At 40.9% G+C, this 14,957-nt stretch overlaps 1 protein-coding gene across 1 annotated transcript in view; it reads right to left on the bottom strand.

Annotated features, from left to right (window-relative positions):
- Positions 1 to 14,957, bottom strand: part of pik3r5 (phosphoinositide-3-kinase, regulatory subunit 5) — a 97,057-nt gene that overhangs the window by 18,035 nt on the left and 64,065 nt on the right. The window contains exons 9-12 of the mRNA XM_052033187.1: positions 13,407 to 13,560; positions 8,387 to 8,470; positions 5,899 to 6,592; positions 2,957 to 3,101 (exon numbers count right to left, since the gene is read on the bottom strand). Of these exons, the coding sequence (XP_051889147.1) occupies positions 2,957 to 3,101; positions 5,899 to 6,592; positions 8,387 to 8,470; positions 13,407 to 13,560 (1,077 nt within the window). The remainder of the gene's footprint in view (positions 1 to 2,956; positions 3,102 to 5,898; positions 6,593 to 8,386; positions 8,471 to 13,406; positions 13,561 to 14,957) is intronic.

Below are 14,957 nucleotides of genomic sequence, written 5' to 3'. Positions count from 1 at the left end.
CTTGCTCAGAAATCTTTATTACTTCCCTTAAGCCATCCTTTCTCCAGAGAAAACAATTCCAGTCTCCTCCATTTCTGTCACTTAAACATTGGCCTGGAATTTCCACGCTGTAACAAGATGCCAGTGACCTCAGGAGACTGACCCCAAAGCTTTACTGGGCGTGGATTTTTTTTTCCAGTGCCAGCCATAGTCCGGCACCTTAGGGGAACCCATGGTATGCAACGGTAGTGAAGTCATCAAGGTGGATCAATGGCTATTCAGATTGAAGGATTTCAACAGCAAAGCAGAAGTAAAAAGCTCTCATATAAATATTTTAATATGTTCCAGAGAGAGAAATAAAATTTAGGATATATACATGAATTAAGAGGCAAGTTCAAATATTAGTAAACAAACTTAAAAAGTAGATTTTTTTCAATGTTTCAGTGGAATTTTGAAATAATTATTGAGGGAGATTCAGAGTCACACAGCATGGAAATTGGCCCTTGGCCCACTATGTCCATATCGGCCATCAAGTACCTTTCCACAGCAATTCCATTTCCTACCACTTGGCCCAAGGCTTTCTTTGCCACGGTGTTTCAGGTGCTCATCTAACTACTTCTTCAATATTATGCATCCACATACCCGTCAGGCAATGGGTGCCAGATTTTAGCCACTGGGTGAAAAGAATTCTTCCTCAAATCCCCTCAAATTCTCCTACCTCTTACCTTGAACCTACGCTATCTGGTTATAGACACCTCTGCTAAGGGTGAAGGTTTCTTTATCTCTACCCCACCTATGGTCCTCATAACATCTCATTCATCCCCTTGGCCTTCTCCATTCCAAAAGAAAACAAACCCTGCCTTTCCAGCCTCTTATCATATCTGAAAAGCTCCACCCAAGACATCTTGGTGCATGTCCTCTGCATCCCCTCTTGTGCACTCCATAAATAAAATTAGGTTTAGGATATTATTCCAGGGATATTGAAACTTAGTTCACCATTAAAAACTCAGTGACACCTCATTAAACAAGACTGTGGAAACTAAGGCCCTACCCAAGGACCACCCTTTACACTGTTTCAAAATGTCTTTGATAACCTGAGACTTATGGAAACAGTTGAAAAACATTTAAACATTAATTCAAAAAATGAGCTTTTCAAAAATCATTTAAAACCCCACTAATGCCTGGGGAGTGCTGGGTCAAAGTGGGATAAAAACATTTAGTATAGTATTAACAGACTTAAGTCTATGCATGCACACAAAAGCACCAGCTCACAAACTACTGCACCTCATCAAGTACCTCCACCCATTTGTAGAAGAGTCTGTGGTTCACACACTGGCCTCATCAGCCACCTCAGATCTCACAAAACTGATCCTCAATCCCAAAGGACTGCCCAAGAAAAAGATGATAGATAACGCTTCCCAAAGTTATCTGCTAATACAATGATGGCCAGTTACCCTTCCTCACTGAGCAATAGACATACATGCATAGTGCTACCCTACCTACAGTGGCAATTTGTCTCCTGTTCAGCACTGCCCTGCTTAGTGTTGGGGTGTCCTGGTGTAAATACACAGCCCTCCTCAGAATGTTTGTCAGCTGGTTAAGCACCACCTATAGCGTTATCACTTGTCAATAGGTCTGCGAGTTTCTGTGTCTCTGATATTCATTATGTTGGAAAATATTCAAAAACTATTAAAAATTAATCAAACGATTTAAAAAGATAAAAATTACGATATGTAAGCAATTAGAAATTTAAAAAAAATTAGAGCATTTAAAATATTTAATTATATTTAAATTAAGATGCAACTGTGAGTCAGCCGGTATTCTACACAGCTTCAGTGAAAGTAGATGTTGAAACCATCAAAATTGTGCCTTATCAGGACTCCCGTGAGGAACTGATGGGAGTCCATTTTAGCACGGCCAGGCTAATCAGCAAGGTAATCAGCAGTTAGAACCAAAACCATGTCCTAAATTCAGAGATGAATGCAAGCACATTTTAGTATCAAACAGGGAGACCTAGGGGTACAAGTACATAGTTCCCTGAAGGTGGCGACACAGATAGACAGGGTGATGAAGAAGGCATTTGGCATGCTTGCCTTCATCAGTCAGGACACAGTACAGGACATCATGTTACAACTGTACAAGACATTGGTGAAACCACACTTGGAGGATTATGAGCAGTTCTGTTCACCCAGCTTTAGGAAGTATGACATTAAGCTGGAAAGGGTGCAGAAAATGTTCACAAGGATGTTACCGGGACTGGAGGACTTGAGTTATCAGGAGAAACTGAATAGGCTGGTTCTGTTTTCCATGGAGCATATGAGACTGAAGGGTGACGTTATAGAGGTACATAAAATCATGAGGGGCATAGGTAAAGAGAATACTTTTTCCCCAAAGTAGCGGAGTCTAGACTAGAGGGCATAGATTTAAGGTGAGAAGGGAAAAATTTAACGAGGACCTGAGGGGCAACTTTTTCACACAGGGGGTGGTGGGTATTTGGAACGAGCTGCCAGAGGAAGTGGTAAAATTTCAATGCTTAGAAGACATTTAGAGAGGTACATGGATAGGGAAGGTTTAGAGGGACATGGGCCAATGCAGACAAATGGGACAGCATAGGCAAGTTGGGCCAAATGGCATGTTTCCATGCTGTATTACTCTATGAGTACAGCATCAATTTTAATGAAGTATCTTTCTTAATTTTTGACTGCCCAAAGAATGCTACAGAAAGATTTGCATCCACATCACATTTTTTTTCTGAGATTATGAGAGAGAGAAAATTGTTGAATGTTTATTCTTAACACAGCACAAACTGCAGTGAAACACCACTTGATGGTATGGTAAAGAGAAACAACATTCAATAGAACCTATACAATATCATGATTGTAATGGATGTCTCCAAAAAATTGGACATTAATATTTGAGTCTACAATCAATCCAACTATTACTTGTTATTCGATGCAACAAAAGTCGAATTATTTACCACTTGCATGGATGTTCTGTGTTGATTGTCTGAGGGTGAATTTGTGTTCTGCACAGGGCTGCTGATTGAATTTCTTTGCAGAGGAATATAAAAAAATTGCATCCTGAAGTATTTTGTTAGAAAGGGAGTTTTGCTTTCTTGGAATCTGGAAGGAAAAAAAGATTCTTACTTAGATATCCACCAAATTTCTGACAGAGCCAAAATATTTTAACCCTTTCAAAGCAGGCAAATTGGAAATAGGTTAGCTAACATTACTGTTATGGTCGTCTTCTGCCTTGGACTGCTGAGCAGAATGGCAATGTGACTTGTTTACAGCTTTGGAGGAAATTTCAGAACAAGGACAAGCACCTTTTGACTAGAATACTTTGCTCTTTAAATCTGTTCATAAGTACCTTACAGTCTTTTTCCATCAGGGTGACTTGTGGGATTTCCATGGAATTTATTTGACTGTCCTTGATCTCCACCGAATTTTAACACAGTTAAAGGTCTGTGTGATTTGTTGTCACATTCCAAAATCATATATTCTGTTACAAATTTTCTGCTCATTGTCCACGGGAATGGTACCGGAGGATTGGAGGGTGGCAAATGTTGTCCCCTTATTCAAAAAAGGTAGTAGGGATGGTCCAGGGAATTACAGACCAGTGAGCCTTACGTCTGTGGTGGGCAAGCTGTTAGAAAGGATTCTAAGAGATAGGATCTATGAGCATTTAGAGAATCATGGACTGATTAGGGACAGCCAGCATGGCTTTGTGAAGGGAAGATCTTGCCTCACAAGCCTGATAGGGTTCTTTGAGGAGGTGACCAGGAAGATGGATGAGGGTAGTGCAGTAGATGTGGTCTACATGGATTTTAGTAAGGCGTTTGACAAGGTTCCACATGGTAGGCTTCTTCAGAAGGTCAGAGGGCAAGGGATCCAGGGAGGCTTGGCCGTATGGATTCAGAATTAGCTTGCCTGTAGAAAGCAGAGGGTTGTGGTGGAGGGAGTGCATTCAGATTGGAGGGCTGTGACTAGTGGTGTCCCACAGGGATCGGTTCTGGGACCTCTACTTATCGTGATATTTATTAATGATTTGAATGAGGGGGTGGAAGGGTGGGTTAGCAAGTTTGCAGATGACACAAAGGTTGATGGTGTTGTGGATAGTGTGGAGGGCTGTTGAAGCTTACAGAGGGATATTGATAGGTTGCAAAGCTGGGCTGAGAAGTGGCAGATGGAGTTCAATCCGGAGAAGTGTGAGGTGGTACACTTCGGAAGGACAAACTCCAAGGTGGAGTACAAGGTTAATAGCAGGATACCGGGTAGTGTGAAAGAGTAGAGGGATCTGGGGGTTCATATCCACAGGTCACTGAAATTGCCTCACAGGTGGATAGGGTAGTTAAGAAAGCTTATGGGATGTTAGCTCTCATAAGTCGTGGGATCGAGTTTAAGAGCTGCAAGGTAATGATGCAGCTCTACAAAACTCTGGTTAGACCACATTTGGAGTACTGTGTCCAATTCTGGTCGCCTCATTATAGGAAGGATGTGGAGGCATTGGAAAGGGTGCAGAGGAGATTTACCAGGATGCTGCCTGGATTAGAGAGTATGGATTATGAGGAGACACTAAAGGAGCTAGGGCTTTACTCATTGGAGAGGAGGAGGATGAGGGGAGACATGACAGAGGTATACAAAATATTAAGAGGAATAGATAGAGTAGACAGCAAGCGCCTCTTTCCCAAGGCACCAATGCTCAATACAAGAGGGCATGGCTTTAAAGTGATGGGTGGGAACTTCAAGGGAGATATCAGAGGAAGGTTTTTTTACCCAGAGAGTGGTTGGTGCATGGAATGCGCTGCCTGGGGTGGTGGTGGAGGCTGATACATTGGTCAAGTTCAATAGATTGTTAGATAAGCATATGGAGGAATTTAAAATAGAGGGATATGTGGGAGGAAGGGGTTAGATAGTCTTAGGCATGGTTTAAAGGTCGGCACAACATGGTGGGCCGAAGGGCCTGTATTGTGCTGTATTATCCTATGGTTCTATCTCAAAGAAGAAGTGACATGGAATTTGTGTTGCTTGTTTTATACTTGCCTTTATTTTTGTTATTAGGACTTCAGTGTATTGTGTGTAAGGTACAATCAGGGATTCTAAAAGTTCTAATTTCAACCCATACATGTAGGATAGTACATAGCGAAGGACAAATAAAAACTATTTGTTAGATATGTAAAACTCTTCTAATGTAATATAATGTAGTTTTTTGCTAGAAGTTCATAATCTCAGATGTAGTATTGGCCTCAGATGATAGGTTATTAATTACTACAATTTAATGTGTTCACATTTTTAAATTAAAGGATTTAAATGTGAAAACATATTGTTCTGAACCATCATACACTGACAATGTGTCTGCACTCAGTAGTACCGCTCGCTATGTTGTACTGTTCTTGCATGGAAAAGCTGCTGCGAGACTGCAGAAGAAAATCCAAAGAAACACACCAACTCCCACAATCAAGAGAAGAACTGGTCTAAAGCAGAATGAAGTGGGGAAGTTACAGTGAATCTAAAGCTCCATCTCTTCCAGTTGGAGTGGATACTGGCACATCTTAAAGGACTTCACATCCATTAAAATAACAGATTTAAGATCAATTGGGAGAAGGGTGATGCACACTCAGCTCTGTCCTGAAATCCCATTGATCACATTTTGCATGGAGAGAAATAACGCTGCAGAAGAGCTGCTCATCAGGACTATGTCAAACGGTAATTAAGAAACCAGATTGCTAGATACAAATTTGATTTCATCTCTGGATTCATTTGACAATTCCAAATTAGTTGAATTCTCCTCTGGTGCACCGTAGGAGCTCAAAAGTAGATTAGAGCCCTAAATTGACAGTTAACGGTTAGCGCTGGTTCTGGGAAAGATGCTCACTTTACATAGAACTACAGACAGATTAAAGATGTAAGTATCTCTCACCTAAGATTGCTGTAGGCTCTTGCAACTTTTCCTAGAATCCTGTCAGTACCAAATACAACAACTCGCAGTGTCATGGTTTTACAATCATCCTCAAAGCTGAGATACGGCCGACGTTTGAAGCATGTGTTCTGTTGTAAACATCGTTCAAACTGGCAATTGTAGCTTGCATGCTGCGGTAACGAGTTTGAGCGCCTGGACTTCATTGGAGGCTTGGATTTCACTTCAGTGCAGCCCAAACTTTCTGCTCGACGAAGAGGTAGGGAGCCTGACATAGACATCCCTTTACACAGATTTGAGTAAGAATTGTTTAGACTGTATTTCGGGTCCGCTTTATGTGTCAGGGTATTTCTGGTTCTGAAGAAGTTTGTTAATTTTTTTGTCAATTTCTTTCCCACAGTATTTTGCTTTTCTTCTTTCTGCTCTGACATCCCTGTTGTTTCAGGTGAACTTTCATCTCCATCTTCTGCATAACCACTGTCCATATAATCTGAGAGATTTGAGACAAATGATTTCATGTAGTCCTTGGATGTTAGGGATATCGTAGAGAGCACAGAATCTCGCTCATTTTCAATTACATCCTCCTCTTCCTCAACGTCTTTATCTTCCTCCTCCCCTTCCTTATTCTTGTTGTGCATGGGAAGCAAGACAGTATCAGGAAACTCACACTCTTTCAGGAGAACTTCCTGTAAAATATCTAAAATAAAAATTAAGATATTGTATTATCTTGTGGCATACAAACTGATCCATAATTTTAACAGATTTAAGAATGCCGTTGCAATAATTCAAACTAAGCCCACAATGCTGCACTAAATCAGGCAGTTTCTGGATCTCTCAAGCACAGCCACAGAATTATAGAGAGACATAGCACAGAAACAGGCCCTTCAGCCCTTCAAGGCGATGTTGACCATCAAGCACTCATTTCTATACCAATCCTACCTTAACCCATTGGAAAAATTACTGTTACCTATGCTTGTGAGTCATTGCCTGGGAAATAGCCTTAAAATAGTTAAGTGAACATGACTCTTCACATCTTTGCACTGCAGTATAATTTAATTATGTCTTTTTAATCTTACTTAATCCAGTCTTTCTGCTGCAGCAGAGAAGCTTAACAATTTCAAAAGTTCATGAATAGTGTAATTTATTCAAGTTTGCTGATGACACAGTAGTGGTGGCAGTGTGTGCTGTGAGGAGGATGCAGGGAGGCTTGAGGGGAACATAGACGGGAAAAGTGAATGGGCAGGGCATGCAGAACATAATGTGAGGTCATCCACTTTGGTAGAAAATAGAGGAAGGCAGAGTACTTTGTAAATGGTGAAAGGTTGAAAAGTGGTGGTGTTCAGAGGGACCTGGATGTCCTTGCACACAAATCAGTGAAAGATAATATTGGTATTGGTATTGGTTTATTACTGTCACTTGTACTGAGGTACAGTGAAAAACTTGTCTTACATACCGATCGTACAGGTCAATTCATTACACAGTGCAGTTAAATTGAGTTAGTACAGAGTCCATTGATGTAGAACAGGTAAAAACAATAACAATACAGAGTAAAGTGTCACAGCTACAGAGGAAGTGCAGTGCAATAAGGTGCAAGGTCACAACAAGGCAGATCATGAGGTCAGAGTCCATCCCATCGTATAAGGGAACTGTTCAATAGTCTTATCACAGTGGGATAGAAGCTGTCCTTAAGCCTGTATGCAGGTATAGGAAACAATCAGCAAGGTAAACTGTCTGTTGGCTTTTATTTCAATAGGATTTGAATACAAAAATAGAAACACTTTGTTTTGATTATGTAGGCCCTGGTGTGACTGTCTTTGAATATTACACACAGGTCTCACCTCCCCACCTAAGGAAGATGCAATTGCACTCAAGGATTGCAGCAAAGGCTCACCAGTTTAATTGTTGGGCTGGTGAACGAGAAGAAGTTAGGCAGACTTGGCCCATAAGGCTGTGGATATACTGAGTATATTGGTGACAGGGATCAATGGATTTTTAGATAATAAAGAAACAAGTGAGTATGGGGCTAGTGCAGGGAAGCAGTGGTGAGTAAAATAATCAGCCAGGAACTTATTCCCTGACAGAACATGCATGAGGAGCCAAATGGCCTGTTCCTGCTTCTATTTTTTAAAATGTCTTTAAAGATTCTTTTGTCAAACCTGAAATGCTTTTTGTTGCAAAATTCTAGCAATATTAATACATCTCAACCATAAATATTTCAAGAATAAGCTATCATTTCATTTGTTAAATTGATAGTGAATCGCATATTTTCAAAATTTAGAAATATGCTTCATGATACGAAGAGACTAATTTTAACAACTTGAGGATTAACTCAGTGTTAATAGAATAACATAAACAAGCATATGAAGGTGTAGATTATTACACGTGTTTGAATTCAATCCACTTTTCAGTCCTAGCATTAATTGTATAGCTCTCTTGATAACTCCATGATATGGAGAACTGCCTGAATGTTATCGCATTGCTGTGTGCTTACCAAAGTTATCCTGGTCCCAGTGATAGCTGTAGCAATTTGCAACTGGCAGTGGAATTGTTTGCAGCTTAGCCATCCCATTCTGGGCTATTGAACGCAATAAGAGATTAGACATACCATTTAATATAGTGACAATTCAATACTAAAACAAATAAGTAATTCTGTTTCAAACCATATATACTTGTAGAGCATAGGACAGTACAGCACAGGAACAGGCCCTTCAGCCCATGGTGTCTGTGCCAATCATGATGCCAGATTGAACTAAACCCATCTGTCTGCACATGATCCATATCCCTCCATTCCCTGCCTGTTCATGTGTCTGTCTAAATTCCTCTCAAACACTACTAGATGTCTGCTTCCACCGCCACTCCCGGCAGCACACTCCAGTCACCTACCACTCTTTGTGTAAAAAAAAACTTGCCTTCTAAACCTGCTCTTGCCCCCTCTCGCCTTAAAGCTATGTCTTCTAGTACTTGACATTTTTAGTCTGGGAAAAGGACTCTGACTATCTATCCTATCTATGCCTCTCATTATTTTATAAACATACCTGGTCTCCCCTCAGCCTCCGACACTTCAGAGAAAACAATCCAAGTTTGTCCAGCCTCTCCCTTATAGCTAATACTCTCTAAACCATGCAGCATCCTGGTGAACCTCTTCTGCACCCTCCAAAGCCTCCACATCCTTCCTGTAATGGGGTGACCAAAACTGCACACAATACTCCAAATCCAGCCTAACCAAAGTTTTATACAGCTGCAGCATGACTTCCTGATTCTTATACTCAATGTCCCAACCGATGAAGGCAAGCATGCCATATGCCTTCTTTACCATCCTATCTACTTGTGTTGTCACCTTCAGAGAGCAATGAACTTGAACCCCAAGATCCTTCTGTACATCAATGCCCCTAAGACTCCTGCGTAAGAGTGTTATAAAAATCTTTTTTTCATAAAGGCTTTAACTTTGGAAGTAAAATAGAATCTTTCAAAAAGCCCATGTCCTTGACAGACTTCACCCAGCCTGCAGACTGGAGACTTGTGCATGCAATCCCTCTAATGGCCCACCTACTGTGAATGGATTGTAAATCAACAACAATAGCAACAGTACATAATACCTCTAACAAAGAAAAATATACTTTAGAATATAGAGAAAATATAAATATGGAAAACAGAATGCTTTGCCAGCCGAAATTGGTTACAGCCTGACAACCATGGAATCTGGTCACTACTCCCTGTTAATTGGAATTAATCCAGGCAACCAATTTAGGACATGGACCTAAGATTCTCTGTTGCTGCATACCACTGGAATTATATCTGATTTCAGGAAATGTCCCCTCTTTACCCTATTGAAACTGGTTTTGAACGCTTCACACAAAGGACCGTTTTGTAGTTGTAGATCAGTGGGCACCCTCGGTGTATAGCTCTTCATCGCCCCTAGTGGCTACACAGGGTTGGTACTGTGGGTTTGCCAATATTATTACTTCAGTATACTGTAAATGTGGTATCTGTTACGATAGACGTGCAGACAAAGGATTTCTTTGTGACTATGTTGAAATTTTATGTGCTGAAGATTCATGAACTAATTCTATGGGTGTAATTTGGTTTTATAGAGCTAAAACTTTCAAACAACGTTGTATATTTGCTGATGTTCCTCTCCATCCTGCTTGTTAATGCAGAATTCAAGAAGCCCCACTAACCAGATTGAGGTGTCATTCAGTGTCATATCTGTTCGACAAATCAATGTCACCACTAAGTGGTGAGCCAGGAAAAGAGCATCTCAATGTTTAGCAATAAAACTGCCTTGTAAAATGTTAACTATATCACAGATGAAGGGAGAAGAATAATAAGGCAATAACTTATGCAGTCAGCACTGTGCTCCATCAGCTTACACAGTGCCCATTATTCAAATGTATGCATGTCAACCTGTGTGCTTAAGCAGTAATTTATTCAACGCACACACAGCTTGTCTTCTCAAGCCCTCCACCCCAACCCAACATCACCTCCACCACAGAAGTTGCAGTAAATTAATATTCTGTATTTTCAACAAGAACGCTGCTTCTTCTTTCTCCCCAAAAGGAGAAGGCTTTGTCTGGTTCGCAGTGGGTTGGTGTCCTCCATCACTCTACTCAGACATACATTCTTCGAGGCTGATTTCAGGTAGTCGAGTGTTAGGAAACTATTCAACTGGTGGGGCAAGACAGATGAACTTGATCCTGCCCTGAGCTGTTAAACACACGAGTACATTTTGAAACTGGACTGTGATGAGGAGAGGGAAATCCAGCTCTCCCTCCCGATTCACAGGAACACTGAAACCAATCAAAGAAACTTTTACAACTACCAAGAGCCAGCACTAGACAAGGGGTCAAGCTTGAATGAACTCATATTTAACATTCACCACCTGATATACTTTTTTGGCTGACCAATTGTGTTAGCAATTATGGGCTATATAAAATCTCTTGTTATCTTGAGTGGAAGAAATACTGGCACTAAATTCTGGCATTAAACCCATAACATCGACGTGATTTTTGTTGAGGCAGAAACCCACAAGGCAAAAGGTCGACAAAGATAAAATCCTTTAAGGGCCCAAAAAACTTATTATTGTCCAGTGAGTATGAAAATCACAATACATAATTGATAACTGCTGCATGAAACATGAGGGCGGGAGGAACCAATTAGACCTGAGTTACAGAGTCATAGAGTTAAACAGCACAGAAGCAGGCCCTTCAGCCCAGCCAAGCTGCCTATCTGAGCTAGCCCCATTTGCCTGTGTTTGGCCCAAGGACCAGAAGATTAAAAAGTTGCCCTCATTTGGCAGTAGGACAAGATGATTAAAAAAAATACAAGAAATTAAAAGAAAGTTCAGGCATAAAACCGGTACAGTTTGTTCAAATAGAATGTTCTCAGAATTACTAGGAACTTAGAGTTAGGAACTTCTTCATTTCATGGTCTTACAACTGTTTGCATTATCGTTGTCTGATCAGCACAGATTTAATAGCACTTGTAAAATCATAGAAACATTGTAGCAAATAATTGGGAAAGTTACATAATAAATACCAATGGTGCAGCACCACCTGAAAGGAAAAAGATTGAAGCCTAGGTATTCCAATCTGGGTTATTTTAATATTGTTCACTTTTCTGTAATAAAAACATTAATGCTGATCAGAAAATCTCAGCTCTTCCTCAAAGTTTTTTTTTCCCTTTTTAGATGCTGACAGTTCTCCTATAAAATTATAACATCTTTTGTTTTTCGATCCGAGATTATGAGGGGACATGATTCTGTGAAGATATTTCCACTTGTACGGGATTTGAGAACAAGCGTTAAATTTTCTATTTATGATTGAGATAAGGAAGAATTTCTTTTCTCTACCCCAAAGAGCTCTGGAGGCTGAATCATTCAATGCAGCTCTCCCCTGGTTAGCAAGCATTCACTTAATGAATCTTCCCTACAACAAAGGATTTTGTTTAATTTATTTTAGCACATAATGAAAGTTTGTTTCATTGCAATGAAGGAGAGCAAAAGCATTTGGAGACTGTCTTTCAAATACAGGTCCCTTAACATCAGTTATGTTCAACAGTCTTTTTGACTAGGTCAATGGAAAGGAGTTTGTTATATAAAGAAGCTTTGTAAAATGGTGAACAAAACTCTCTTGAACACCTGTGCTCTTCCATCTGGCAATAATAGCCATTTGGTGAATGAGTTGTACCTCTCAGCTTATAGAAAACAACAGCACATTACAGGCCCTTCAGCCTACAATGTTGTGCTGACATTTTATCCTGCTCTAAGATCTATCTAACCCTTCCCTCCCACATAGCCCTCCATTTTTCTATCATTCATATGTCTATCTAAGAGTCTCTTAAGTGTCCCAAATGTATCTGCCCCCACAACCTCTGCTGGCAGTGCGTTCCACACACCCACCACTCTCTGTGTAAAAAAACTTACCCCTAACATCCCCCTTATACCTTCCTCCAATCGTCTTACAATCATGTCCCCTCGTGTTAGCCATGCATCAAACCAAGCATAGTTTGCTTTTGATATACTGAATCCTCACAAGGAGGAGAGAGAGTGACTAGCCCTGGACATTTCCCACCATCCATGGCAGCTGATAGCTAAACAGCAAATAGCAGAGTTACCAGCACAACACATGAGTGTGGGATTCACGGTTCTTGGAATCCACGGCTGTTTTTGGAACACATACCCCTTGGAAGTTAAGGTTCACTGTACATCCTGATAGACAGATTTTTGCATAACAAAGGATTGTTTGGGAACCTAACCCCTCCATTAACCAGTGAAGAGCCGTACATTCAGGGCTGAGATAGATTTTTGTCCTACAGGAGAGTCAGCAATTATGGGGAACAGGCAGGAGAGTGATGTTGAGGTCAAGATTAAATCAGTCATTATTTTATTGAAGACACAAGATACTGCCGGAATCTGGAGCAACAAACAATCTGCTGGAGGAACTCAGTGGGTCGAACAGCATCTGTGAGGGGTGTGGAGGGGGGGGGGGGGGTCATCAACATTTCAGGTTGAAACCCTGCATTATGACTGAGTGAAGAGAGGAGATAGATAGCCAGTATAAAATGAGGGGGTGGAGAGGAGTGCTGAGATAAAGGCCAGAGGTGATTGGTTTACTGAGGGGGAGAGACGGTGGGGGGGTGGGGTGCGGTTGGATGGCGGGTAGATCAAGCCAAGTAGGGTGGGGGGGGTAGAGTTGGGAGACAAAGGCAGGTGTATGATAGATGGATGCAGACAAAAACAAGGAAGATGGAGCCAGGTGGGCTGAGGGCAGGGTGAAGGTGGAGACGGCTGCTGGAAGACGAGATGCAGGAACACAAAGACTACCAGTGCAGCAGTCTAATAAGTAAGGAAGGTGATAATTATTTTATTGAATATTGGAGTAAGATTGAGAAGCCAATATGGCCTACTGTGCTTCTTATTCTTATGTTCATGGTGTTTCTTACGATATCTGTTTGGAATAGGTTTTGGAGCATGAAACGCAAACATTTCATGATGATGACAATAAGTTACGTACCTGTTTTTGGGAGGAGCCCAAACCTTTCTTTAATCTCCTCTAATTTGGTCATTAAATATTCTCTGGCTTTGGTAACATCCTTCATAGCAGCTGTGATTTCCATAGCATCAGAACAGTTTGAGAAAATTTCCAAGAGTTCATTTGCAGTTTTAGACTGAAAAAAAGGCAAAACAGCTTCATGTAGAATGAATTTAAGAATTTTAATTATTTACTGTAATTTTAAGTTGTTATAGATCTACCACAAGTAACCATCTGCCTGTTCACAGTGATGCAAAAAATCCTTTGATACTTTTCAAAATGAAACATAAGATTTCTCCCGGTGAGACGACCAATGGTTATTGTGGACCTAGCATCAGTAATATGGATAACCTGGTTCTTCTTGTGGGCTCCTGCCATGTGCCATTTGGCTACCTCGTTGACTGCAAAATGCTACTGATCACTCTTCAGATTTAGTTAGGGTCGCCTCTTCCTCAAGGGTAAGTTGTAGGGGAAGTGGCTCCAGCTAATGACCAGAGGGGCACCCAAAGCTCAACTTTAAGGATGTTGGCAAAAGGGAAATTAAACTCTTCAGTGTTGATGTAGACAAGTGAGAAATTATAGTTGACAACAGAAGCAAGTAGCAACGTTGGCTGTGGGTCAGGGAGTGTAACCGTGACGACCAGCAGTTTCAACAGCTCCATTGTAGATACCAGCGCTTGAGATGAGGCTACATGTTGTCCAACACCATCAGCCGCTGACACTGATGGTTGCAGCAGACTCTTCCTTCCCAGAATCAGGTCACTTCGCCATCAATTCCAATGCAGTTCATGAAACTGCTTCACCAGAGTTTGAACACAGCATGTGTACATTCCACATGGATGTACGGGGGCCAATAACAAGCCAGTGTTGTTCGTCCTCAGGTTGTCCGGGTTGATGGCAACGCCACTGTTTATTGCCCATTGATAATTGCCCCTTGAGCACCCTGAGCCATATCAGAGGGTGGTTCAGACCGTAGCAGACTGGGTACGGATGGCACATTTCCTTCCCTGAATTACATCATGCAACCAAAAACTGTTCACTTCATTATTTGAGGATTTCACCATTGCAGGGATTGCTTTATTTCTGAGATCTGAAATTTTATCTCTGGATCACCAGTGCAGGTTTGAGTTCTAGTCCAGTAAAGCAGCAACTATGGTACTACAGATGGCTGTGATGCACTTTGATGTAAAACAAATTCATTACAGTAAATCAGAACTTATGCAACAAGGCCTCAGCTGTATCAAAAAAATCCCAGATCTTTGGCTAATTGAAGTGAACAGCTCTAATTCAGGGTTCAGTTATATGTGGTTCTTTTATATAGTGAATGTTCAACAGATAATTGATACATGCTACCTGGCCTACTGAGTACTTCCAGTGTTTCTGTTCTTATTTCAAATTTTCATCACCTGCAGTATTTTAGTTTCAAAGGATGACACAGGTTGGCTTATTCAGTTATATGTCTCTTTCTCTATATCAATATTCATATTTGATTTATTTCATCTACATGCTTTGAGTCTTCAGCATTAACATAAA

The sequence above is a fragment of the Pristis pectinata genome, chromosome 18 (assembly GCF_009764475.1).
Source record: "Pristis pectinata isolate sPriPec2 chromosome 18, sPriPec2.1.pri, whole genome shotgun sequence".
NCBI lineage: Eukaryota > Metazoa > Chordata > Chondrichthyes > Rhinopristiformes > Pristidae > Pristis > Pristis pectinata.
Note: the sequence above shows the minus strand (reverse complement) of the source record. Positions and strands in the feature narration are given on the sequence as shown.